The sequence below is a fragment of the Jaculus jaculus genome, chromosome 17 (assembly GCF_020740685.1).
Source record: "Jaculus jaculus isolate mJacJac1 chromosome 17, mJacJac1.mat.Y.cur, whole genome shotgun sequence".
Classification (NCBI taxonomy): domain Eukaryota; kingdom Metazoa; phylum Chordata; class Mammalia; order Rodentia; family Dipodidae; genus Jaculus; species Jaculus jaculus.
The window spans coordinates 2950994-2978891 of record NC_059118.1 but is presented as its reverse complement, the minus strand read 5'-3'; the positions used below and the strand labels follow the sequence as shown (position 1 = coordinate 2978891).

At 47.1% G+C, this 27898-nt stretch overlaps 1 protein-coding gene across 1 annotated transcript; it reads right to left on the bottom strand.

Moving 5' to 3' along the window:
* Nucleotides 1-221: 221 nt before the first annotated feature.
* Sec22c (SEC22 homolog C, vesicle trafficking protein) lies at nt 222-27279 on the bottom strand. Its single transcript, XM_004662119.2, has 7 exons — nt 27187-27279; nt 18107-18315; nt 13528-13691; nt 11564-11743; nt 8484-8602; nt 6937-7002; nt 222-3963 (listed from the first exon to the last, which is right to left on the bottom strand). The coding sequence occupies exons 2-7, from the start codon at nt 18286-18288 to the stop codon at nt 3763-3765; spliced, it is 912 nt and encodes a 303-aa protein (XP_004662176.2). The 5' UTR covers nt 18289-18315; nt 27187-27279; the 3' UTR covers nt 222-3762.
* Between the last annotated feature and the right edge of the window lie 619 nt (nt 27280-27898).

The window sequence follows — 27898 nt, the reverse complement described above, 5'->3', positions numbered from 1 at the left end:
AGTGGACAAAAAGAAGGCAGGCCTGTCAAGCCCACAAGGCAGCGCTTCACCTGCTGTCCTTGTTGGGACTCGTTTCAAAGACTCTAGGCCCTAACACCCATTCAGACATCACTAGAGAGGAAGAGGAAGTCACTTTTCCCAACACCCCCTCCCATGTCAGGCCCACCTCATACCAACTAGGAAAAAGGACCCTAACCTAACTGTTCACGCAAGTACAAACATGCAAGCCAGAAACAAAGACCTCAGATTTATTCTGTTCACTTCTTAAGCCACCTCGTGTAATTTTTATATACACAGTATATAAACATCTGTACAATGTTCATACATTGACACAAGTTCAGGGTCACTGTAGGTGAGTTTGTTAAAATGCACCCAACACAAATCAGGTCTTGTCACTGGAAACAGGAAGAAGCCCGGGTGACTAGACAATGAGCACTGCAATGGAGGGTGTGGAGCAAACGGTGTGCCCAACATCAGCTAACTTGTTTATGCTTAGTGGAGAAGTCCATCAACAAAATCAAGTCCTAGGGTCTGAGCCATGTGAAGGATTCATCAGACAGCACTGCTGAAGCAATCCAGAACCTCAGAAATGTAAAGGGTTAAAGGGCAGATGTGTGTAACAAACACAGGTTACAAGAACACAATGGGTTTGATAATTTTAAGGTAAAATAGAAGGCGCCTGAGCCACAGCTCTGCCCGCTGGTGTGTGTGGCAGATGTGTCCCTAGCTCACCATTCCCAGATGTAAATGGCAGCTTCTTTCCACAGGTGTCCTGCTGGTGAGGTTTCCCCAGCAACAGAGGATGACATCACCACCCCCAATGGAGCATCAGAGCTCTACTGGTGAGGACTGGGGACTGACACTGAAATTGGGCCCAACCTCAAAGCCAGCCTCCTGGGGTCCTGGAGTAAACTGGATGCCAGTCATGACAGGAGCTCTGTCTGTGGGAAGAGGCAGGCCTGGGAAGAAGGAGGGGCCTTTACACCGTAGCAGCACACAATGCCATGGATAAAAGCAGGGCAGTGCTGCAGCCTGCTGCCTGCCTCACATGGGTGGACGCACAGCCCTCTCCCGGCACACAGCAGTCTCCTCCATGCTACTCCCAGTCTCACAGCCGCATGCCAGCATGGCAGGGTGATCTGTTCACCATTCCCCAGATGAGAACACTGAGGCAGGACAAGCTGAACTTGTACCAGGAGGCAAGACTGAACAGAAGAGCCACTCCAATCTCAGACCACCAGGTGAGCTGACAGCTGTGCTCCTTCCCCGCCTCTCACTCAAGGGCACACCTGATTTTTCTTCCTCCACCATTCACAGCCCACAGCACAGAGAGCCCCAGATGTATATGGGACTATGTGGGAGACATCTGGAAGATGAGCAGGAGCATACAGCCCCCACATGCCACAGGGCCTCAATTCTGTTCCCCACACGCCCCATACTCTGCTTCCCATGCTCCAAGCAGCTGCCTTCTGCAGGCCTGCTGGCCATTACCCTTGAGCCTGAGCTGTGCTGTCCACCACAGGGTTGCTCTTCCCAGGCCTGAGGCCAGCTGGGTGGATCTGAGCCCTGGGGAAACAAAGCAGCTAGAACAGCAGTGAGGCAGGCCCTAGCAGGCTGAGAACCCTGGCAGGGAACCATTCAGACATCAAGGATCAAATGGACTACCAACCTCTGAGCCTGCACCAAGTCAACCCTAAGCCTGGGATGTCTCTTGGTCAAAATCACCTGAATGTCTTTCCTCTCCTTAGTCTCTTTCTAGGGTGAGGTGAGGCTTCTGCAAGCTAGCTTCCAATTGAGCCATGTTTCGGTGGTGTTTCCACTGTGTCTTTTCCCTTCTGTCTACAAAAGTAGATCTAAAGCCCCACCAAGATGTTGACTGATGGGCCACACTCCAACAGCTGTGGACATGGTCTCCTCCAGCACCTGTGTGGCAGAAAGTACCTGTGGCAAGGGCTCACCTTCAGAATGCTTGATGACTGACAGTCCTGCCCGAGACCCTCGAGGGTGGTGGACGGGGGGCACAGTACTGCACAGGCTTTGCAAGAAAACAGTACCTGCGAATCTGGGTTCATTTTTAACCAACTTTAAAATCTGTATATTTCAAATTGAAAGAATTTTTCTCCCCCTCTGGCTTCCCATTCTATTTTCCTACCTCTTCAAAATTTTCCCTCAGGAAGACTGAACATTTTCCAGCCAAGTATATGCAGGCATGAAAGAAATGGAGAAAAATACCGAAGTTCACCTCTGAGGATGTGTTGCCAATAAAGCTTACACATCCAGATATTTTATATTCAGTTAAAAATAGAACATTCTATTATAAGAAAATAAAATTGCTATGGCAACATTTCCAGTTCTGAGTCATATAAACTTGTCTTTCCTGAAACGATCCCTGGCTGTCTCGCTAACAGCACACCACCAGTGATAATCAAATCCACTGAATTCTCCAAAACCTCATTCTTGCTCTTCTCCCACCAGCTCAAGAATTCTTGCAGTGGTTTTCCACTTCTTAAAAACTATCAAAATTGGATTTTTTTTTCATTTGTCAGGCCACATAATTCAACCCCAAATACTCCATGCAATGGTTTTGAACTATTCAGATTCCAGACTTCTACCAAGAACAATCCAGCCTTGCTGGAGACAGAGGCGAGAAACCTGACCCAGAAACAAGTTTTAGAAAACCAGGACCCTTTTCATAACAGAAGAAAGCACTTCCTAGAGCATGTGGTGATCTCTCTACAGAGCTTTAAAAGTTAGATGCTATTTAGAGTCTGTTCATAAGACATTAGGCCCTTAATTAATTAAGCGCATCAGGGAAGGTGTGTGGAGTAATTAATTTGGGAGGCCCTCCAGGAAGATTGATTCAGGGCCACATATTTGTCATCCTTACAAAGGCAGGCACTCAGCTGCTACTGCCAAACTGATAACCACACCTCCTTCCATGTCTGTCAAGGACCCCTGCATCCACGTCACTTGCCTATTCCACTCTGCCCAACTGAAAGGCATTCCCAAACTTGCATTTCTGTTCAGCTTATAAGCTTATGAACTAGTAGTACTGATTATTAAGTTAATTTAAACATATTGAAATATACCCCACAAATAAATACAAATCATTTCTGTACCCACAATTCCACTACCATAAAAGGTTATTTATACACAGATTTCTTTTCCATTGTCTCAGCTTGTTTGCTTTCATCCTAAATGAAGTTCAATTTATATCCAAAATATATTTAAATATTACAAAGGTCTATTGAACCCAAGTTATCAAAAATGTAAACAAGATTTGCCTAGCTTGCATTTGTGAACCATACTTTTAAGTATTTAGTTTACCCTGTACTAACCCCCTAAGGAAAACTGGCCGAAGTCCTGCTTAGGCCACAATCTGGTTTTGACTTTAAAATGTTTCCTTGTTGATAATTGCCAACCATTAAAACTAGCATTCCTGAATCCAGTGGTTGATTTTAGCATTTGATTTTAAAAGACTAAACCACCCCCATTCTGATCTTCCTGTGACACTCTCTGAACAAGCCCCCAGCTCCGGCGTCTTGCACGTGCACTCAACTGGAGGTTGGCTCCTCACAAACACCAGGCACAGCGGCCTGGAGCCTCATGACACCTGTCAGAACCCCTGACCTCAGGTTTTAGTCCAGACTGGCTGAAGGGAACTTCGAGGATGGAAACTTGAGGTGAAGTTGAGAAGCAGGAGTGAAAACATGGACTGACTCTCAAGGGAAACCAGACTCCATCCATCACTTGGCGCGGTCCTCACACACCACAGTCCGATCGCTTTTCCTGCAGCTGCCGCGTAAGTATCTGGTGGGAAGACAGAAGGGCCACTCCTACGTGGAACAGGATCTGCCAGAGGTTCCTCAGCCCGTGCAGGTACACATTACCCAGACAGATGAAGACCAGCATCAGCACCACCTTCAGAGTCCTGGCCGGACTATAGAACAGGTACAGGTGACACTGCAATGAGACCACGAGATGCCCAGTCAGAGACCACTGAGCAACTTAAAGAACTCATCAAGACTTGCCTCTGGCAGCCCCAGGCATCGGACATACATGGCTCCTTTTTTAAAAAAATATATTTTACTTATTTATTTGAGAGAGACAGAGAGAATGGACGCACCAGGGCCTCCAGCCACTGCAAACAAACTCCACATGCATGTACCATCTTGTACATTCTGGCTTACGTGGGACCTGGGAATTGAACCAGGATCCTTTGGCTTTACAGGCTAATGCTTTAACCACTGAGTCATCTTCTCCAGCCCAACACACACAGCTCCTTAAACAGAACACTACAGTGGAACGGGACTCTGCATCTAGGTGGCTGCCGATCACTGGACAAGCACAGAGATTTGAGAGGACAGTGACGCATACACCACAGAGTAGGAAAGTGAAGGCTGACAGAAATGCCCAGCCTGAGCCACAGAGAAAAGACAGCCAAGGAAGAGGCCCCCAAGCCTGGCTAGCCTTCCAGTACAGTCCTCCTAGGAAACCATGACAGACAAGTGAGCTGCTGAGATGAATCACAACTGCACTGGAGCCACTGGCTCCCTTGGGCTCCCTCTTCTTGTTGTGGCAGGCACAGGTGTAGCGTGGAAGGCCACCACTCAGAAAAGGACTCTTACTGGAGAGAGAGCTCCGCTGGGAAAATACTTCATGAGGACCCAAGTTCAACCACAGGTACCCACAGAAAAAGAAATAAAAAAGACCCTTTCTTTTATGTTGTCAAAAAGGTATGGTATAGAAGGCTACCGCTCCGAAAAGGACTTTTCTTGTCCTGTATTAGTTGCAAAAGCTTTTGGGTTGAACTTTAAAACATACACACACATATTAATTAATTAAACATGCCATTGTTGGAACACAGAGCACTCCAACAAAGGTTAATGCTACAGTGGGGGAGAGAGTCCTTCACAGAATGCACTGAATAGTAGGATGCAATGGGAGGAAGAAGGGAGAACTGAAGCGCCTGTGTTCCTGACATGCAGGCTCTAGACTGCCACTGGCTATGCTAAGGATTTTAAAACTAATTTGCTTTAAAAAAAAAAAAAATCTGAGCTGGAGAGACGGCTCAGCAGTTAAGGCACTTGCCTGCAAAGTCTAATGACCTGAGTTCAATTCCCCAGCACCCACATAAAGCCAGATTCACAAAGTGACACATGCATGTAGAGTTCATTTGCAGTGGATAGATGCCATGGAGTGCCCATTCTCTTTCTATCTGCCTCCTCTCTCAAATAAACAAAAAAGAAGAGAAACTATAAATGCAGAGAAAGTACTAGAATCAATAGTCCATGCAGAGGGTAAGAAAGGAGAAATAGTCAGATTTTACCAAAATTAACTTTTTTTTTTTTGGTTTTTCGAGGTAGGGTCTCACTCTGGCTCAGGCTGACCTGGAATTCACCATGGAGTCTCAGGGTGGCCTCAAACTCTCGGCAATCCTCCTACCTCTGCCTCCCAAGTGCTGGGATTAAAGGCGTGCGCCACCACGCCTGGCTCCAAAACTAACTCTTATCTGCAGGGATTCAAAAGCTCCCGGGGCTAGAGAGATGGCTTAGTGGTTAAGCACTTGCCTATGAAGCCTAATGATCCCAGTTCCAGGCTCAATTCCCCAGGACCCACGTAAGCCAGATGCACAAATTGGCACATGTATCTGGAGTTCATTTGCAGTGGCATGAGGCCCTGGCATGCCCATTCTCTCTGCCTCTTCCTCTCTCTGTCTGTTGCTCTCAAATAAAAAATTAAAAAAAGTTTTAAAATTATAAAAGCTCTGTTTTCATGACACCTCTTAAGAACACATATACTAAAAATAACTAGCCAGGTGTGGTAGCACATGCCTTTAATCCCAGCATTTAGGAGAGTGAGAGTTTAAGGCCACCTTGAGACTACACAGTAAATTCCAGCCCACACTAGACTAGAATGAGACCCTACCTCAGAAAACAAAAATAAATAATTAACCAAAGTCATAAAATTAATGTTCTATTGTCTGCTCCAAGCCTATGCAACAGCAACACCAGGCACAAGGACAGCGGCCTCACGGTCACCTGCTGGAGCCAGGTTCTTCCTCCTCACAGCCTTCACTGCACTGGTCTGTGGCCCTGGCCAGGTGGTTTACTCTTACTGGGCTCAAAGAGTTTTTTCTGTGGGAAATTAGAGGAATGGGGAGGATGGGCCTGAAGTCTCCCCTGAGAACTTATCAGTCCAAATTTGAAACTTGGTAGAATAAAAATAAGGTCTAGAAGCCTTCTGAACAGAAGGCCATGCTCCTGACCCCCACCACATCTACAAGAACATCCTGCGCCTGACCCCACCACATCTACAAAAAGACCCTACTCCTGACCCCCCCCACATCTACAAGAAGACCCTGTGCCTGACCCCACGACATCTAAAAGAAGACCCTGCACCTGACCCCACCACATCTACAAGAACATCGTGCACCTGACCCCACCACATCTACAAAAAGTCCCTGCACCTGACCCCACCACATCTACAAGAAGACCCTGCACCTGACCCCACCACATCTATAAGAAGATCCTGCACCTGACCCCACCACATCTATAAGAAGACCCTGCGCCTGACCCCACCACATCTACAAGAACATCGTGCACCTGACCCCCACAACATCTACAAGACCCTGAGCCTGACCCCACCACATCTACAAGAAGACACTGCACCTGACCCCATCACATCTACAAGAAGACCCTGCGCCTGACCCCACCACATCTACAAGAAGACCCTGCACCTGACCCCACCACATCTGTAAGAAGACCTGTGCCTGACCCCACCACATCTACAAGAAGACCCTACACCTGACCCCACCACATCTACAAGAAGACCCTGTCCTGACCCCAACACATCTACAAGAAGACCCTGTCCTGACCCCAACACATCTACAAGAAGACCTGCGCCTGATCCCACCACAGTGCCCACATCACGCACCTGGACCAGGCAGGCCACAAAAGGAATGAGAAAAGCCAAGATGTTTCCAAGTTCCTCCTGAGTGACCTAGAACAAACATGAGGAACACATAGAGGATTTAGATGAGATACCACAGCAGGAAGTGTTCTGCCCACATCCTGTCTGACAGGGTAACTGACAGTATACAAACATTTCTGGCCAGATCAGGATTTGGCCTCTGACTATTTTCAAAGGTTTAGATAGACCATGTGTACTCCTGTCCCTAGATACCTGTCCTTAAACCACAATGAGTCTGCAGCCCTTCACCCCTGAAAATCCTACTCATCTGTTACTGCCAAGCTTCCCATAGTTCCTCCCCAAACCCCAAGGCATTGTCACCTCCTTTGTGCTTTCACTGCACTCTGCTTTGTACCAGGAGAGTCTCCAGGAAGGGACTCTGTGGTAACCATCCTGTGAGCCAGGTACCTTGTCTAGTGTGCACATCTAGCTGGTGGGCATGTGCTTGTGAACAAAGGTAACAGTGAGAACAAGAACCACAGCCAGATGCTCTCACAGGTGAACGGTCACCACTCTTCCAAGGGGTCTGTCCACAACGGCTTCTGACATTCAGCCTCTACCACCCTTGTTCTGGTCACCATACACTTCAGTTTACTGATAGTGTGGCTCCATCTTTAAAACTAGTATCTATCCTCTTGTGCTAATAATGGCTTTGTTCATTTTTAAACTACTTCAAGTTCTTCAATGTTTTTTTGGTTTGGTTTGGTTTGGTTTTGTTTTCCGAGGTAGGGTCTTCCTCTAGCTCAGGCTGACCTAGAATTCACTATGTAGTCTCAGGATGGCCTCCAACTCCCAGCAATTCTCCTACCTCTGTCTTCTTCGTGCTGGGATTAAAGGTGTGCACCACCACACCTGGCCAAGTTTTTCAAAATTTTAAAAAGACTGTTTCAAAATAGCATTGAAACAGAAAGCTGTGTGGAGTCAGGCAGAGCCGATAGCTCAATCTCAGTGACCGATTCTCTGAAAAAGACACAGATGTGCTCTCTGTATTGCACAGGAGATGATGGGACCATCCTTTCCCAGATGAAGAAGAGCCTGAGCCTTACAGTGGGAGAACCAAACTTGTATCCCAGTTCAGAGCCCTGTCCCTGGAGTGACTCCTAGAGTCCTATGGGAAATGAGGCCCAAAGTCCCCATAACAAGATGTCTACTTCTAACAGTGTCCTAGCAGCTCCCTGGCTTCTTAGGACAACATGCACACAAGAGCTACTTCCATATTTATTCAACTTTCTACAAAAACTAACAGTTGAATTTTTTTTTTTTTTTGACATAGGGTTTCACTATAGTCTAATCTGACCTGGAATTTACTATGTATTCACAGGGTGGCCTCCAACTCACAGCAACCCTCCTCCCTCTGCCTCCCAAGTGCTAGTATTAAAGGTGTGTGCCACTACATCCAAGCAAGATTTGAATTTTTAACACTTAACAACCTTACTGAATAAAAACCTTATAAATAAAATGCACCCCATCAGTTTAAACTGATTAACACTTCACACTGTCAAAGGCATCACCTGTAAAGAATGCTCTGCAAGGTGGACTCCACGGATGAGGTTCAGGGCGGCACACATGATGTTAAGGACCAGGGAGAGGATGCCCAGGGCTGTCACAGGCTCCATCCGGAAGTTAGGCACTTCACAATTAAGAAACAAGTGTCAAGTAAAAGTAATTTCCCTATGACAGAAAGGTGAGCAAAGACACAATCTAGACCTCTTCTAGTGACAGGCTTGTGACATCAAGCACATGTTCATGGACACAGTAGTTCAAAAAGCAGCAGAAGTTAGAGGGGTAAGGCCAGAAATCAAGGCCAGAATGGATCTCTGAATCGGAGGTGAGCTTCTTTAAGGCAGGGGACTCTATGGGAACAAAAAAAAAAAAAAAAGCTTGCAAAGCGCTTAATTCCCTTTCTATTCTAACCAGCTGATTTGCTTCTAGAAAGCAATGGCCAGAAACATCTGTGACTATCACAGGAGAGGACAGTGCTGCTGGTCTGCAGTGGACAGAAGCCAGTGACTCTGCCATTCTGTATGACACAGAACACCCCAACAGAGCTACACCAGTGGGCTGAGATCAGAGTACTATGAGGTCAGGGTTCTAATTCATTCTCTCCCCCTGCCATGGGGCATTGTCAAATCTGAAAGTAAATCTACTATATGCCCCAATTCTGATAAAGATGGTGCTCAGTGTTTCGTGGACATCTAGAGAAATTTCCAGCAAATGATTTTTTTAACTCGACAATAACTGGGAAGAGGAAAGAACTGTTGATTATTTTGGCTCTAAGTTGCTTCTGAAACTACAAGGAGAACACATGCTTATTCCCCCTTTAAACAGTACTGTTGAGCCTGGTGTAGTTCACCCTGGCAGACACTGCCCATTCTTCTCCTGCTGGGCTCTTTCTAAAGCCATCCTTTCTGGTCCTTACATTTCTCATGCATGTACACACATATGCCCCGTGAGCCACAACCCAACTATGTCTATTGCTAGTATGTTAGTTTCCACTGAGCAATTCACATTCCTGTTAGAACACAGCATGCTACCTGCAAGGACTCTAGCCTCAGGACAGTAAGGCGAGTTAAACCACAGTAAAATGTCCCAGAAAGAAGGGCAAGTTGACACTTTCGGGATTTGCTCGTCTGTCTAAGTGTTTAAAAACAAAACACAGAACACAATGTTATCCGCATGTTCACATACGCAAGGGAAAAGCTTGGGGTTCAGCTACCCGGTCTTCTTTCAGTGTTCTCTCAGAATACATCAGAACAACATACTGACCGGCACAGGGGCTGACTTAGGTATCAAGTGGTTGAAACAGGTTAAACCAAAACACAGCTAAGCCCAAAACATAACATTTTTAATACACCACCTGCATTTCAAGCAATGAGTTTAGTACAAACTTTTATATATATAAACTGTTGCCACATAGGTAACTCTCAGAGGATTTAGCCTGTTTATCTTTATAGAATTTTTAGAATGTACACACCTTAACTCAGTATTAGTTTAAATGTATGTAACTGTAAAATAAGAAATGCAGAAAGAAAAACGTGTTTGATTCCATAGTAAGCACTGAGTGTCTAACAGTAGTGATCCAAAGTCACCGAGTACCAGGCCTTTGAGCACGTTCTGAGAAGGACTCAAAGTTCTACAGGGGGCTGAAGAGATGGCTCAGCAGTTAAGGCGCTTGCCTGTAAAGCCAAAGGACCCAAGTTCAAATCCCCAGGTCCCATGTAAGCCAGATGCGTAAGGTGGTGCATGTGTTTGGAGTTCATTTGCAATGGCCAAAGGCCCTGGCATGCCCATTCTTTCTCTGTCTCTTTCTGCCTCTTTTTCTCTCTGCCTCTTTCTATCAAATAAATAAAATTGAAAAAAAACCTCCACAGGGCCAGCAAAATGCCTGGTGCCTCCTGAAATCTGACAGCACCAAAAGCCTAGGCTTTGGCCCCATAAGCCATCCCCACAGCCCTCCTCCAACTAAAGAGGTGCAGAGCTTCTTGGCAGAGGCCTGCATGATGAGGCAAGGACAAAATACACAAGCTGTATAAATCCCTACGGTCCAACAAGGGACTTCAGGCAATAGAAGTGACTCTAGCACTCTAGAGGCTGAGGTAGGAGAATCATCATGAATTAGAGGCCACAATGACTTCTAGGTCTGCCTGTGCTAAAGTGAGACCCTCCTTCAAAAACAAAAACAAAACTAAGTAACTCTCACAACACTTAAACCCAGGAACTTCCATCCTGAGAAAACATCCTACAAATCAGTCTTCTGACCAAGATCCTGAATGTCATCAAAAGAACAGGGGCCAAGCCAGGCATGGTGACCCACCTTTAATCCCAGCACTCAGGAAACTGAGGTGGGAGGATTCCCATGAGTTCCAGATCAACCTGGAGCTAAAGCGAGTTCCAAGTCAAAAATAAAAAAGAAGAGCTTGACAGATAACTCAATGGTTAAGGCACTTGCCCGCAAAGCCTAAGGACCAGGGTTCAATTCCCCAGTACCCACATAAGCCAGATGCACGAGGTGGCTTATGTGTCTAGTGTTCATTTGCAGTAGCTAGAGACCCTGGAGTGCCCATTCTCTTCCTTCTCTCTCTCTCTCACTCTCTCTAATAAAAAAAAAAATAAATAGATAATATTTTTTTTAAAAAAAGAAAAAAGAACACTGTTTCCCAAACCAACCCACTGTCACAGAGAAGTTTTTTCCAACAGCCAGCTGGAAACAGAGTCAGTCCATGCTCTTCCAAACAGATCTGACATGCCACTACCCTACATAGCACATTTCTAATTTAAAAAAAAATCCTTCCTATGGGCTGGAGATGGCTTAGTGGTTAAGGTGCTTGCCTGCAAAGCCAAAGGATACAAGTTTGATTCTCCAGGACCCACGTAAGCCAGATACACAAGGTGGTACATGCATCTGGAGTCTGTCAGCTGTGACTAAAGGTCCTGGCATGCCCATTGTCTGTCTGTCTGTCTGTCTGTCTCTCTCTCTTTCTATGTATCTCTCTACCTCTTTCCCTATATCAAATAAATAAGAAAAAAAGAAGAAAAGAAGAAACCCTTCCCACTTGAAATACACAGTGTCAGAAAACAGCAGGCCACTCACTAGGCTCTGAGTACACGGGTGTGTGACCATTCATCACTCCGTTTGCTATGTCTGTGTCCTCCAGAGAGAGAATTGCTGGAGGATGGAATTCGAGCTCCTCTTGAATTTTTTCCAAGCTGCTTTTCATCTGAGAGGAATTTGCATGGTTAAAATGCCACTTCATTCTCTGAATGATTTTGTCTGCAAAGAGAGGGAGCCAAATTGGGCATTCTCATCAAAAAAGGTGTTAACAGACAATAGGCACAAAATCAAGTGTCGGTAAGTCAGTCAGACTCTGAAGTCAAATTATATAAAGGCTTTAATACTTGCCACATAGCAACATGAACCCACCAACGTCCTCAAAGTGGAATAATTAACATGTAACTGCAGAAGGCAACAGAGTAGGGAGAGGCCAATGGACTTGGCACTTCCTTCAAGTAGTACAAACTCACTAGGTAGCCTAGGATGACCTTGACCTTCTGATCCTTCTGCCTTTGTCTTCTGAGTGCTGGGGTGACAGGCCTGTACCTCTACATCCAGATTTTTTTTTCTTTTGTTTTTTTGAGGTAGGGTCTCACTCTGCCCCAGGTACACCTGGAATTCACTATGTAGTCTCAGGGTGGCCTCAAACTCATGGTGATCCTCCTACCTCTGCCTCCTGAGTGCTGGGATTAAAGGCATGCACCAGCACACCCGGCACATATCCAGTTTCTTTACAAGATTCTGAAGGGAAACTTCATGCACACTGAGAAACAGAATCAGGCATAAGTCTCATATTGGTTTGCTCTGACTCATTTGCCTCCCACTCAGTAATGAGCCTCCTGTCAGATGGGGCCGCTGCTCAGGAAGGAGGAGCAGACAGAGATGAGAACTCAGCTCCAAATCAACTGAAGCCAAGGGTACCACAGCCACGGTCGCATGGGGGCAGCACACCCTCTTCACAGAAGACAACGGGCCAAGGGCAGCAGTTTGACTTAAACTGCCCAGGGACCCCCAGAGTCTGGACCCACCACAGGTTTACCAGGGTGGGCCCACACACCAGGACTACAAGGGCCACCAAAGAGGTGCTGCTCCTATTCCCAACAGCAGGCAGTAGGCTGCATGATAGAAGGGAGGGCCGTGGTAGTAGCCGCTGGAAGGCCTAAGTGCTAGCCCTGCATGTGACATCTGTACCAACGTGTCCAGCTCCTCACTCATGACCAACAGACATCTCAAGTCCCCCAACACCCACCTCGACTCACCTCCCAACAGTGCAGAGTAAACACAGCTGGCATAAACTGAATATGCACGGTGAACTTCCAGGCTGGATTCCACAGCCCCTGGGCATCACAAGCCTTGGTGGCAAGGCTAACGAGGTTGTGACCTCTTGCACAGCAGTGCCACTCAACCTTCTGAGGGAAGGATCCTACTGTTTTCATTTGCAGACTGATGATAAAATATAGTAAAAGTATATCTGGAATGTCAAATTCCCATCAAGGCTGCAAACACCTTGTCTCGCCTTCTGGACCACCTCACGAAGGGAGACAGGGACACCCTGTGAGTGGTACTGCTGCACAGCAGAATCAGCAAAACTGAGCTGAAATATAGGCTGGGTACATTTCAGGCTGGTTGGTGACACGCCATGACAGCTCACCTCTGCTATGGAGGGCAACAGCAGCCAGACACTATGAGAAAGGACATGTGTGGCTGGGTTCCTAGCTGGCTCGTGGGCATGGTTGGCTGACCCCAGATTCAAAGGCCTGTGGTGAATAATCTCCACAGGCCTCACCTTTCCTCCAACTCCCTGCAGGTTCTGGAAACACGAAAAGTCTCTGTGGTAAGCCGTAAGGCCACCCAAATCGCTGTGAAACCCTGTGATACATTCTCCAACGGCATATGGTTGCACCTCCCACAGTTTCTTTGATGGTTAAGGCCAAACCCACACTATAAATTTTACACATACAGAGCCATAGAGGGGAGTGTAGTCATGAATGAGGGTTACAAACCGAACTCCAGAAATGCGTATGGCCTTGAGGCCAAGCCGATGCAGGTGGTGTCATAGGAAGCTGTGAATTCCCACCACAAGCTGTCCAGGAAACAGAAGGCCATGGCTGCAGGGCACTGGTGGGAACAGATAGCCATGCATGCCACATTCCCAGAAGAAGAGAAGCTGAAACGAAAGGATGAGGTCTAGTTATCCTGAGACACCCCCCCCCCCCACCATGTGTTCCAGCTCCATGCTCCTGTGTTTGGTTTTTTGAGCTAGGGTCCTTCTGTGTAGCTCAGGCTAGCCTCAAACTGATGATCCTCATGCCTCAGCCTCCAGAATGCAGGGATTACAAGCATGTGCAGCCACACCTGACCATAAGGCTCTTGTTCTGGCCCTACATCAGCCCAAAAACCTCTTCCCTCCTGGGTGCTGGAGTTGTCCACTGTGACTGATGGCCAGGGCTCAGTCAGCTGGCATGGTTAGCATCTTGACATAGCTCCCCTGCATTTCCAGCAATAAGGAGTTTCTTTCAGGCTCAGCAAGCCATTTAAAGTAGTTGTTGCTACATATTTACCCACTTCTGGGTGTTTCTTGCAGGAGGGTTTGTAGGTTATAGTACTCTACTAATAGGAGGTTCTACATAAAGCTTTTTTCAATTGAAGGAAAACAATGACTCTCCACTTGACAGAAGGAATCTTCCAGAAGGATTTCACCTTTTAAGGATGCAGCTGCTTCTGCATGGAAAATGACGCTTGGGATCTGGAGAGATGGCTTAGCAGTTAAGGTATTTGCTTGCAAAGTCTTAAGGACCCAGGTTCAATTCTCCAGGACCCACATAAACCAGATACACATGGTGCATGCATCTAAAGTTCTTTTGCAATGGCCAGAGTCCCTAGCATGCCCATTCTCTCCCTCTCCCTATCTCTCTCTCTCTTTTATAAATAAGTAAATAAATTTTTTGAAAAATTTAACACTCTTGGGGCTGGGGAGATGCCTCAGTGGCTAAAGGGACTTCGTTGCAAGATTGCTGGCCTCCGTTGGATTATCCAGTCAGTACCCATGGAAAGCCAGATGCAAAGTGGTGCCCATGCATCTGTCATCCCAAAGCTCACAGGCCAGCTAAACTGGCACAGCACAGGTGGCAAAATAAGAGATTCTATCTCTGAAACAAGGGAAGTTATTCTCTGACCTCCACACATGTACGATGGCATGCATGCCCACATACATATACACACATAAATAAATACTAAATAAACAAATGGCATAGAAAAAAAAAACCTGACTCCTGTTGCAGATTGGATTGGCTTCCTCAAAACTACATCCTGGAGCCAGGTGTGGTGGCATACAACACTCAGGAGGCAGAGGTAGGAGAATCACCATGAGTTCAAAGCCAGCCTGAGACTACATAGTAAATTCAGTAAAGTCAGCCTGGGCTAGGGTGAGACCTGACAAAAAAAAAAGTACATGCTGGGCAAGACCTACATAATACTGGGCCCATGAACATGTTATCATGGGTAATGGAGAAAGGCAAAAAAATAAAGTTACACCATCAAATTAGCAGGAGGACTAGTTGGGAAGAAGAAGGGGTCCAGTTGGGGGGGAGGGCAGAGGAGGGTGTTAGAAAGGGATAATAATCAAGGCACATTGTGTTTATGAATGAAGCTTGTCGATAAATTTATTTTTTAATGTGAAAAAATACATGGTGGGGCTGTGCAAGCAAGAGAGTCTTGGACCCGTTAAGTTCGAATCTCCAGAACCCATGTAAAAACAGCTGGGCACGTTTATGCACATCTGTAACCCAGTCCTCTGGGGGAGCAAAGACTGGAGAATCAGGGGAGCTCACAAACAGCAAGCTCCAGAATCAGAGGCTCTACCAGGAAGGAAAAAGAGGCAGATGAGTGATGGCGGGGGACACCCAACATTCTCCTCTGGCCACACATGGCACCACAGGGGAGCACAAAGGATGCAGCATCAGCACATGCATGTGTACACATCACACATACTACACACATGCAAAGGGGAGAGAGAAAGAACAAGCAACAACACGCTGAAGACCTAATTCCTGGTCCCCACAAACATGATTTTATTTAGTAATACTTAAAAAAATTTTTTTATTTATTTGCAAGGCGAGAGATACATAGAGAGAGAGAAAAAAATGTGCATGCCAGGGCCTCTAGATACTTCAAATGAACTCAAAATGCATGGGCCACTTGTGCATCTGGCCCTATGTGGGTACTGGGGAACTGAACCCAGGTCATTAGGCTTTGCAGGCAAGTGCTAACCACTGCATCATCTCTCCAGCTCATGATTTTATTTGGAAATAGCCTTTGCAGGTGTAGTCAAGATTAAATTAGCTCTAACTGACTGGGATGGCCCTTATCCAATGGCTGATACCCTTGCAAGAAGACATAACCATGGACACAGAGACAACAGGAAGGCCACATGACCACAGAAGCTGGGTGAGGATTAGAGGAATGTGGCCACAGCCAAGGAGAGCTCTGATTGGAAGCAACCACCAGGAGGCAGCAGAGGAATGGTAAGGAATCTTCCCAAACTGCAGAGGCAGCATGGGCCCAACCACCCCGAACTTTAGATTTCCAGCCTTCAGAATGGTGACAGACAGACAGCATAGACCCGCAGCTACTGAGAGCTATGGGACCTCTCACTCTTCAGACTCAAAGGAAAAACAATGATAAGACTAACACGTAAAAAATAAAATAGAAATAAATAACATATAAATAAAAATTTCAAGAGACTCGACTTCTGTGGAAACAGGTGACTATTCGAAGTACAAGCAGATGGGACAGCCCCAAGGAGGAACGCTGGCCTGGCCGCACAGGACCCGCTCCAGCCCGAGCAGCGTAAAAACAAAGGTGGGAACGAGAGTCAAGCAGCACGCTTTATACTCCTGTGTCCAAAACACTACTGGCCCAAGATTGTGTGCGTGTATGTGTGTGCGTGTGTGTTCACACGTAAAGGTCAGAGGACAACTCTGGGTGTTGGTCCTTGCCTTCCACCTTGTTTGGGGCAGGCTCTCTTGCTATTTACTGCTGCATTTCCCAGGCTAGCTGGCCCATGAGCTTCTAGTATATTCCGTATCTACCTCCATCTCTCTTCTCTCTACAGGCACATTGAGATTATAGATGTGCAACAGCACCCAGCTTTACGTGGGTTCTGGGGACGGGAACTCAGGTATCACACTCACATTCAAGTACTTTGCCCAGTGAGCCATCTCCCCAGCCCTCAGAGACTTTTGTCTGAGGAAAAAATCTCCTTTCACAGGGATCAGGTGTCCTATTTGAGGACAAACCAGCTCCTCACAGCCCAACAGAGGACACTGAGAGACTGCAGAGGCAGGCAGATGCACAGCTCCACTTAGCCGCCTGGCTCCAGAGTCCTCACCACAAGGAGGCAGCCATAGGCACCCTCTTTAGGAGGCTGCCCTTCTTGTTTTGACACCACCACTGGGCCTGGGGACAGGCCTGCACTGGGCCTTCTGTGTGTGTGGTTCTGAGACTACTTTGTCTTGGGTCAACTAAAAACTTCGTATTCAAGGCCAGCAGAAGGGAGTTGGCAAGTAAAGGTCAAAACCCGAGAAAGCACATGTTTAAAATCTCTTAACTTGCCATTCCAGTATGTTAAAACCAGCCTGGCCTGAGCTGTCTGCACAGTCTGGCTTCTTGGTCTGCATCTGAGAATAAGAACGAAGGGGACACATGGGACACAGAGACGCTCAGGATCCCCCCCCCCTCAACTTTCCTCCATCTCCTTGCACGACAACTGAACTGCTTAGCACCTCCCCACTAAGCAGACCTTAGTGCCCGGTGGGCTGTTCAAGTCCTGGCTCCACCAGTCTGTGATTCTACGGCTTATCTCATAAACCACACAAGATGGTCCCCAGCAACTAGACAGCATGTACTGCCATGAGCTGTCACCAGCAGTGGAAAGATGGACACATTTGATCCAACCCCCCCACCCACAGCACTTTTCCATTGTATTAAATTCAGGATATTTCTCTTTTTTTGTTTCTTAATTAGACTTCAAGTTCTTGGCAATGAGACTTGTTCTCATTCATTTTCATCCCCCTGCTCACATTATAAAAGTAAACAACTAGCAAGGTGTGGTGGTATAAACCTGTAATCCTAGCACCTGGGAGGCGGAAGCAAGACTGTCCACAAGTTCAAAGCCAGCCTGGTCTTCATAGTGAGACTCTGGCTCAAACAAAACAAGACAAAAAGATAAAAACCAGAAACTGAAGACATGGGCTATGCATGCAAGGACTTGTTACTCTCACTGTCATCCATTTACCCCTCGTGCACTTGAGCATTTCAACCTTTTCCCCACTTATGCAGAAGAAAACTCCCAAGCTAGACCACAGGAGGAGCCCTGTGTTGGTGAGTGCTCCATGAGAGTGGAGGGAGGCTCTGGGAACACACACCCACTTCTTTCTTGATTCTGTCATAACGACACACCACCTCTGAGCACTATCTGAGGCCATTTAAACCACATTGCATTCAGCACACTACTGTCTCGACATGTGGCTAAAACAACCCAAAGTGTGCTCATGTACTAGGACAGGGAATATGTTCACTTACTGTATATTGAAGTCAGGGCTTTCTGCAGAGCCTCGACCTGGATACTGGGCCAGCCTCAGGGCTAAGATCTTGAGCCGCCTCCTGCATCCCAGGAACTCTTGGGTATGGTAGAAGTCAGTAGAGGCTGACAGAGGTAGTCCATCTCTCACCCGCACCACACTGGCAAAAAGGATCATGGGCATGGTCCACAGGAGAAGTCATGAGGAAGCCTGAGGAGAACAAGTCACAAGGTCAGTGCCAGGGACACCTCTGCCCTCCAGCACCCATGCAGGCTTTCCATCCTCCACATCACTGTACTGACTATCCCTGCCCACTACCACTACATCCTCACAACTGTCCTCGCAACTGTCCTCCCTGTCTCCTCCACTGGCACCCTCCTTTCCCCTCTCTCCAGGGAACCTCTCCCTTTCCAGAACTAAGCCAACTGGGATGAGGGCTAAAGGGATGGAGAAGTTAGGACACAAGACCAGCAGGGCCCAGGCACTATGGCGGCAGCAGCATATAGCAAGACACAAGGCAAGGTGCCCCAAGGGACAGAACGCGCTTGACACTGACAGGGGTCCAGTGGGCCTGTGCGGCAGGTCTGGGGGGCAGGGGAGGCGCTAAGCAGTTCAGTTGTCATGCAAGGAGATGGAGGAAAGTTGAGGGGAGGGGGATCCTGAGCATCTCTGTGCTGGTGACAGGAGCAGAAGGCAGACACAGAACTGAGCAAGCGCACCCTCCCGAGTATTTGCAAATGCCGGATCCACAGCCCGTCTTCACAGTGATGACTGAGTCCCTACAGATGGCTAAAGGGAGTTGGTTAGCAAATCATACCAGAGGAAGATACTAAATATTTGACCATGATACGTGAGTGCAATAAGAAACAAAAGGAAACAGATCTAGGCCCTCATGGTTTCTCCAGCAGTTTAGGGAAAGGAGCCTCTAGGATGGAAAAGGGCTCACAGAGCCTTCCGACTCCAACCCATCAGGTGTCTCCACTGGATGCACAGGCTGCAGCCAGGGTAACAACTCTACAGGACTGTCACAGTCCTGTGTCTGAGGTCCCCTGCTGGATAGGACACTGATGGGTACACCAATAAAGCTTCTCCCAAAGGATTCTAAGGAAACAGCTGCATTCAGCACCTCAATTCTTCATCTTAAAGCCAGGAGCCCAACTTACACCACTCTTTACCTCAGCTCCTCTGAGCCCTTCACTCGGCCCAGCAAGCCACTCCTCTGACCTTCTGTGCTCACATCCAAACCCGGGCCTGCCTCAGTTTCCATTACTGAAACTCTTCCAGGCTCTCCCTCTTTTTTTTTAAATATTTTTAATTTTTTTTGTTATTTATTTGAGAGCAACAGAGAGAGAAAGAAAGAGGGAGAGAGAGAGAGAATGGGTGCACCAGAGCCTCCAGCCACTGCAAACGAACTCCAGACACATGTTGCCCCTTGTGCATCTGGCTAACGTGGGTCCTGGGGAATCGAGCCTTGAACTGGGGTCCTTAGGCTTCAGAGGCAAGCACTTAACCACTAAGCCACCTCTCCAACCCTCCCTCTTAGCCAACTCTCCAGCCCCCTCTCCCTCTTTTAAGTGCCCAGAGACCCTACCTCTTCATTCTGTCTTCTTTTTTGTTAATATATTTATTTGAGAGAGATAGATAGAGGGAGAGGGGAGAGAGAGAGAGGGCATGCCAGGGCCTCCAGCCACTGCAAACGAACTCCAGATGCAGGCGCCTCCTTGTGCATCTGGCTTACATGAGTTCTGGGGAATTGAACCAGGGTCCTTTGGCTTTGCAGGCAAATGCCTTAACCACTAAGCCATCTTCTCCAGTCCCATTCTGTCTTCTTGATTTAGCAGTCCCATTAATATGAGTCAGTTCTAAGAACAAAGACCACATCTGAGATAATGGGTAAGCGTTCCCACTGCACATGCGCAGGAACTGCGACAGTGCCCAGTCCACCTGTGACAGTGGACAAGTGCTTCCACTGCACCCGTGCAGGTACTATGACTGTACCCAGTCCACCTGTCCGTTCCCTCTATCTTCCTTCACAATTACAAGATGAAAAGCCAGGAGCAGAAGGGTACAACCCACCCATCACTAAATTCTCAGCAGCACTGGGGGAGCCCAGGCCGTCCATCAGAGGGCCCTGGCAGGCTTTACACCTGGCCAAGGCTGAGTGCTCCAACAGCAGAATGGGACCAGGACAGGAACATGAGTCAATCACACCATGAGTGAGTCATGTGAATGTTAGAGATACTGATTTCAAAACACTTGAAGTTAGCTATACAGCACAAGGTCCTGACTGAGATGGGGGAAGACCACAGATTTATTTTGAAACCTGCAGCAGCTATAACAAGAGCCTTAAACTGTGACCTGAAGCTACTGAGAAAAACAAAAGACAGTGACATACATGCACACACACGAAGCAAGCATGTACTACACACACACATACATACACACACATAATGAATCAAAGAGATGCCAAGAGAGTTAAGACAAGACCCCCAACGCGAACTAAGACAGGCTCTCTGGAGGGTTTCCAAGGAAGCGGGTCTGCTTCTTCCCACTACTGTCTCACACCACACCACACCACACCGTGCTGAGCCTACAAGGAAAAGGGGCCCATTTCCAAGTGACAGTGACAGAAACCAGTCCAACCACTCTCTAAAGGACCCAGACATCTTCTGTGAGCTCTCTGTCCCACCCACCTCACCCTCTAGTGACCAAACCTGCTTTTCCCCAGTATTAGCATTTAAGATAAATAAAACTTCCACTGCTTTTCACCTCTACCTAATTACTAGTCCTGCAAAAGACCAAAAGTGACATCCATTTAAAAAAATCATTTAATAATATCTGGGATTCCTGAGGCTGGGGAGATGGCTCAGTGGTTAATGACTCTTGGTTATAAAACCTGTCAGCTCTGACCTCTTAGGAACTTCCAGCTGTGGGTGAGTTTTGCCCTTGGCCCAGGTTTAGCTGGGTTAAGCCAAGGGGAGGACCCCCTAGCCCTTAATCTCCACATGAGTTCTTTAGCCCCCTCCAGCTCTCCATATGGCAGGAGCACTGGGAACTTTCTTTTCTTTCCATGGTTTTCCCAGGCCCTCCATGTGGGATCTCTAGCCATGAGGGTGCCTTTCCTTGGCTCTGTACTTCCCTCAATAAATATAATAATAATAAAAAACCATTAGCCTGGGTTCCATGCGCCAGTGCCCATGTAAAGCCAGATATAAAATGTCCCATAGGTCTGAAGTTTATTTGCAGAGTGGCAAGAGACCCTGGTGTGCCCCACCACATGCAAATAAATAAACTTTCTTTTAAAAATCTGTGATTCTAAGAGGTAGCATTATGATAGCATCACTTGTGGTTTTGGGACTGTGCAGGATGGCAGCTGCCTGGGAGGCTGGGGGACTTTATACATAGCTGTGGACGAATCTACAGATGGATTAATATTATTATTTTCCTTTATCAAAATGCACTTGGGGGAGGGGCTGGAGAGATGCCTTAGCAGTTAAAGATATTTGCTTGCAAAGCCTAATGGTCCAGGTTCAATTTGCCAGTTATCCACATAAAATCAGATGCACAAAGTGGTGTATGCATCTGGAGTTGGTTTGTATTCACAAGAGGCCCTAGCATGCTCACTCTCCTCACCTGCCCCATTATCTGTCTTTCAATCTCTCTCACTCTCTCTGCTTGCAAGTCAATAAATTAAAAAAATTAAATGCACTTTAGGAGGATTGGAGAGATAGGTTAACAGTTAAAGGCGCTTGCTTGCAAAGTGTGATGGCCTAGGTTCAATTCCTCAGTACCCACATAAAGCCAGATGCACAAAGCGGGGCATAGTGCATGCATCAAGAGCCCCCCCCCCCATTCTCTTTCTCTCTCTCTCTCTCTCTGCTTGCAAGTAAGTACAAATATTTTTTAAAATGCACCTTGGGGCTGGGAACATAGCTCAGCAGTAGAACACTTGCCAAGTATGAACAAGAACCTGGGTTCCATCCCTAGCACTGGTAAAAATACCTTCTGTATTTTAGAAGATGAAAAAATTCATGCATAAGACTGTCTCAAATCATAAAAACAAACAAACACCTGAGCAAAAGAAAACAGAAGATACAAAAAAGCAAATGAAAATTTTAGAATTAAATAACTCAAATTTTTAAAAAATGGATGGACTCAACAGCAACATGAAAGGGAGAGAATGCGCCAGAAAAGAGAACACATGACCCAACCTGAACAGTCCCTAGAGTAGATGGAAAACTAGTACATAGAGCCCCAGGGCCTACAGGATAGCAAATGATTCAACGCCCATATCACTAGGGTGCTGGAATGGGTAGTGCCTGAATACCTTTCAAGTTTGGCAAAAGTTAGAAATCTATACAGTCAAGAAACTAAACCAGCCCCGGGAAGAACCCTGCCAGTGTGCATCACTGCAAGTAGCCCAAGAGGAGAAAGAACCACCAGCTCATGTACTGTTTAATAATAAAAATTATCCTCAACTTCAAGAAAGTACAATCAAAGCACACTTAGTTGAAGGAACAATAAAAGAGTTTTCCTGCCACATACTTGCTGTAAAAGATCACACACACCCTTAATCCCAGCACTCAGGAGGCAGAGGTAGGAGGATTGCTATGAGTTCAAGGCCAACCTGAGACTACATAGTGAATTCCAGGACAGCCTCAGCTAGAGTGAGACCATACCTTGAAAAAAAAAAAAAAAAAAGAACAGAAAATCAGCTAAAGGAAGTTCTCGAAACCAGAAGAGTAAAACCATGGACATGCCAAAGACTGTCCTTCTAGTGAGTTCTAAAGTAGGCTGAGGGATGGAAAGATGGCTTAGAGGTTAAGGCACTTGCCTGTGAAGCCTAAGGACCCATGTTCAACTCTCTAGGTCCCACATAAGCCAGATGCACAAGATGACACAAGTGAGCAAGGTCACACAAGGTGGCACACACATCTGGAGTTCAATTGTAGTGACTGAGGCCCTGGTGCACCAATTTTCTCTCTCTCATAAAGGTGTGTGCCACTACATCCAGTTTAAAAAAAAATGAATGAGGGGCTGGAGATGTAGCTCAGTAGGCAGAATGCCTGCCTAGCATGCACAAAGACCTGGGTCTGATTACCAACACAGCATCACCTGGGTATGGTGGTGCATGTCTGTAATTCCAGCACTTGGGGGGCTGAGGCAGGAAAGTTCAAGGCAAAAGTTACACAGGGAAACCTTGTCTCAAAGTACAAAATACATAAAGAATTTTAAAAACAGAAACACAGTATATGAATCTGTACAATCAGCCACGATTATTGAAAAAGGAGTGACTCAACAAGGACGGCGGCACCTTCGGAGTCCCCACAAAGACGCACGGATTGGTCTTCAGGTCTTGCCAGCACCTGCAACAAGCCAGGGCCCTCACTCAGTAAGAACGTCTAAGCAAATAAACAACTGAAATTCCACCTGATTTCTGCTCAATGAAACAAGATCCTTCGCTATAATCCAGAACTATACTTGGAACATTTCCCACAGGAAACCTCTACTTGGAGAGAAACAGAGAAAGGTTTGCATAGATGGCTCTTTGTTTAATGATCAAAATGGCATCCATGTTTTGTCAAGGCACATTTTAATCTGCTTCCTGACCTAAATCCTCTTCCCGTCATGCTTACAAACTGTCTGTATCACAGATTATCCCTACACTAACCTCCAAGGAGGCACCAATGCCGGCGGCCACTCTCGCTCTGCTGGCTTCTTAACTCTTTAGCTTTCCAAGTCTTCACAACAGGAAGGCACAAGAATAAGAGGCAACAAAAGAAATTTCACCCAGAAAAACAAGTTTATGTTGGCATGCATATTCACACTCAAGCCTTCAGCAGAAGATGTATTGCCCACTCCTCAAACACACCACACAAAGCAACACAGAGGTGCCACCCTTAGGGGCCTCACCTTCAGCCACAGAATTAGTGATGTGGCCATCTAACTAGTGGTCGTGAAGGCACCAAATTGCTTGGGGATAAGGCAGAAGGAGTTACAGAACAACTATGTCATTTGGAGAGAGCTGAGAGGAGTAGAAAACTGAACCCAAGTTCAGACACCCATAATCCACTTCAAGCCAGAGGCAAAGTGTGGCATCTGTAATCCAAGTGTGCCTACAGTGAGAAAATGGGCATACAAGAGAATACCAAATCTCACAGGCCAGCTTCTCTGGTGGCCAGAGCTGTGAACAAGACACCTCGCCTCAAAACAAGGTGGGGGACAAACACTGACACTGGAGACTATCCTCTGACCTCCATGTGGATGTCATGACACGTGCATACCCATTCACATGAATACATACACATGCAAACTGAACTTGACAGGAACTAATATTCACAGCCCTCCCTTTGTACTTGATCTAAGACAAAAGGCTGAGAAGTGATTTCTCTCCCTCTCTATTTTTGGGTACCACATGTGAAGATTCAACCAACCTCAGATGGAAAATATTTAGGAAACAAAACTGCACCTTGCTGGGTATGGTGGTGCACACCTTTAATCCCAGCATTCAGGAGATAGAGATAGGAGAATTGCTGTGAGCTTGAGGCCAGTCTGGAGGTACAGATGAGTTTCAGGTCGGCCTAGACTAAAAATGGAGACCCTACCTAGAGAAAAACAACAACAACGAAAACCCACACAGATACGCACATACTCTTGTCATCACTTCCCAAACCTTACTGGGTTCTGCTTACACAACACTTACACTGTTAGGTGCTGTATATAATTGGGAGATGATCTTAGGTACAAAGATGTGCATGTGTTAAATGAAAGTACAATGTTACTGTATATAGTGATGGAGCCTAGGCTCCCAAAAACACTAAGGGAGGACAGTATATACCAGGTACTGTGCTAGGAACCTTACAATGGCAATGCAAGTAAGTGTTCACAACTCATTTACACTGGAAGGGTGGAGAAAACTGCAGCTCTAAGGATAAGATTAGCAGGTAGAACTACACTTCAAACTCAGCCTTCCTTACTGTTTTTTCCACCACACCCTGAATCTCTAAATCCAACCTTCTAAAGACTTCCTTCTCCCACAGTATTACTACAAAAAGCTAATCAGAAGCTAAGTGTGGCAGCTCGAGGCTATAATCCCAGCACTGGAGCACTACAGGCCAGCCTGAGAAACAGTAAGAACCCTATTTTTGTTTAAAAAAATTACAAAATTAGCCGGGCGTGGTGGTGCACACCTTTAATCCCAGCACTTGGGAAGCAGAGGTAGGAGGATTGCCATGAGTTCGAGGCCACCCTGAGACTACATAGTCAATTCCAGGTCAGCCTGAGCCAGAATGAGACCTTATCTTGAAAAGCCAAAAAATAAAAAAATAAAATAAAATAAAAATAAAAAATTACTTACATATGTACACATACAAACAAATCAAAGATTTGTTGGTAAAGAAAGCCTACAGTTATAATTTCTCCACATGCCCCTTACTAAGCTTAATAATGTCTTAGTATGGTGGTACACATCTAGACATCAATACTCGGGAGGTGAAAGCTAGAAATGTGGAGTTCAAGGTCATCTACAGCTACATAGTGAGCTTGAGGTTAGCCTGATCTACATGAGCTCTTATCACAAAAGTGGGGGCTAAGAACTACACCTCCATAGCACAGCACTTGCCTAGAATGTGCAAACCCCTGGCCTCAATCCCCAGTACCTCCTCACCCCCGCCAAAAAAAATCCCCTTACCTAGTACCTTATACCCTGAAGTCAGCTCTGACCAGAAGTCACCAACAGGACACAGCTGATATTGAATTCCAAGAACAACAAACAACAAAAAATAAATAAATAAAAACTGGTATCTAAAGATATGCTCTCTTGATGTGATGTCCACACAAACGTTTACATCTTTTGGTTTTTTTTTTTTCTTCCTTTTCTGTGTGTGTGTACACGTGTGTTAGTTATACTGAGGACTGGACCTAGGGCCTCCAGCATAAGAGGTTCGTGCTCAACCAGAGTGCAAAGTATAAACGTTTAAATCAGAGCTCTAACTGCACTGCCTATGGTGATCTTCCTGAGGAAACTGCCAGCCAACTGAACCCTATGTAGTAATGCTAAGCTCTTTCCAGTTGTTGCCATTCTTATTTATCAAGACTAATTGGGGCTGGAGAGATGACTTAGCAGTTAAAATGCTCGCTGGCAAATCCAAAGGCCCCAGGTTCAATTTCCCCAACACCCTCATAAGCCAGGTGCACAAGGTGGTACAGGCATCTAGGGCTCATTTGCAGAGGCTGGAGGCCCTGGAGTGCCCATTTTCTCTGTGTGTGTGTGTTTCTCTCATCTGCCTCTTTCTCTCAAATAAATAAAAATATTAAAAAATTAGAAAGATTAACTGTTTCATAAGTGTTTACAAAGGTTTACCCTCTTCATTCGTTCTACACTGTATGGGTTTTGTTTCTGATCATGTCATAAATTACACAAATTGAGCTGAGTGGGGTGGTCGCATGCCTGTAAACGCAGCACCTGGGACATGGAGACAGGAAGATCACGAGTTCAAGACCAATTTTGCACCTGTAAACGCAGCATTTGGATGGGGGGATGGAGGTAGGAGAATCACGAGTTCAAAGCTGGCTTGGGCTCTATGAGACCTGGTCTCAACCAAACAAAACAACAAATTGCATCAATTACATTACCCTCTGGCAATATTCTTGGGGGGCTTGATTTCTGTAAGCCTGCTCCACACACACACCCCCCCCCCAAGCTTTCCTGCTGTAGAGACTTGTGTTCCAAAGCAAGGAATCCTACAACTGACGTTCACAAAAGTTGGTCCAGGGTAACCAGGTCTTACAATTCCAGAATGCTAAGGACAGTTTGTTACGTAAACGAGCTGGGGTGGCGACCCGAGTTTCGCGAACTCCATGGGGGACACCCCGCGGACCCTGGGGGTCGCGGCCTCGGGAGAGTAGCGGGCGGGAAGAAGGAACGCGGGAGCCCAGGGAGGTGTAGCCGGCCGGGTGGAGGGCGGGGCGGGCCCCTGGCCGCCTCCCTCTCCAGGCCCGCCCTGTGCCACACCCAGGCCCGCCTGCTCTCGGCTAACGGGCCTTGGTGCCCGCGTCCGTCCATCCGCCCGCCAGCCTCACCTTGTCCCACGGCGATCTCCGGAGTCCGCGCCCACAGCCGCCTCCCTGGCAAACGCAACCCACCCGCCAGACCCGGCGCAGGTGACCGGCCCGGGCGCAGAGCGCGGCGATGCGCACGCGTAAACCCTGAGCTACTATTCGCTGCTGCCAAGCGACACTGGAGCCCGAACCGACCAATCGGAGCGCTCCTCCGCAGCCCAGTCTTAAAGGGCCGCGGCGCTCAGCTTGGGGCGCGCGGGGTTGGAGCCGAGCGGGCGAGGGCTGTTCCCACCTCCCTGCGTCTCACCCGCGGGGCCTCTAGCCTTGGATCCTCAGCTCTGAAAGTGCATCGAGGCTTCGCGGACCAAGGCGGATGCCAGCTCCGTGGCTGACCTGGGCCTACGTCCGGAGGCGGACGGGCTCCTGGTGACTCGAACCACACTCCTTGGTGTGGGTTCTGCGGGCTGCGCAGCTGGCCAGAACCCCGAGATAGGCGATCCGAAGAGCTTGGACTCTGCCAGCCTGGAGGGGGTGCCAAAGTCCGATCCCAGCGCGACACACCCTCGCTAGATACCTGGAGCAGCCTATTCGGACACCCGCTCTGGGTCAGGCCCTGTGGACTCAGCAAGGACCTCCTGACCCTAGAAATTGTACCTAGAGAGGAGGGCGGGGTCTTAGCACTGGACAGCAAACAGGCACATTCGCACAAGTTAGGCCTCGAAGCAACAGGAGT

What these genes read in the sequence shown, in the direction of transcription:
- Sec22c (XM_004662119.2), bottom strand. Translation starts at nt 18,288, where the DNA reads ATGCCCATGATCCTTTTTGCCAGTGTGGTGCGGGTGAGAGATGGACTA. An exon ending in ATACGCATTTCTGGAGTTCG is followed by an intron (nt 11,744 to 13,527) that starts GTTTGTAACCCT and finishes CTCTCTTTGCAG; the next exon opens with ACAAAATCATTCAGAGAATG. An exon ending in ACCCGTGTACTCAGAGCCTA is followed by an intron (nt 8,603 to 11,563) that starts GTGAGTGGCCTG and finishes TTAATTGTGAAG; the next exon opens with TGCCTAACTTCCGGATGGAG.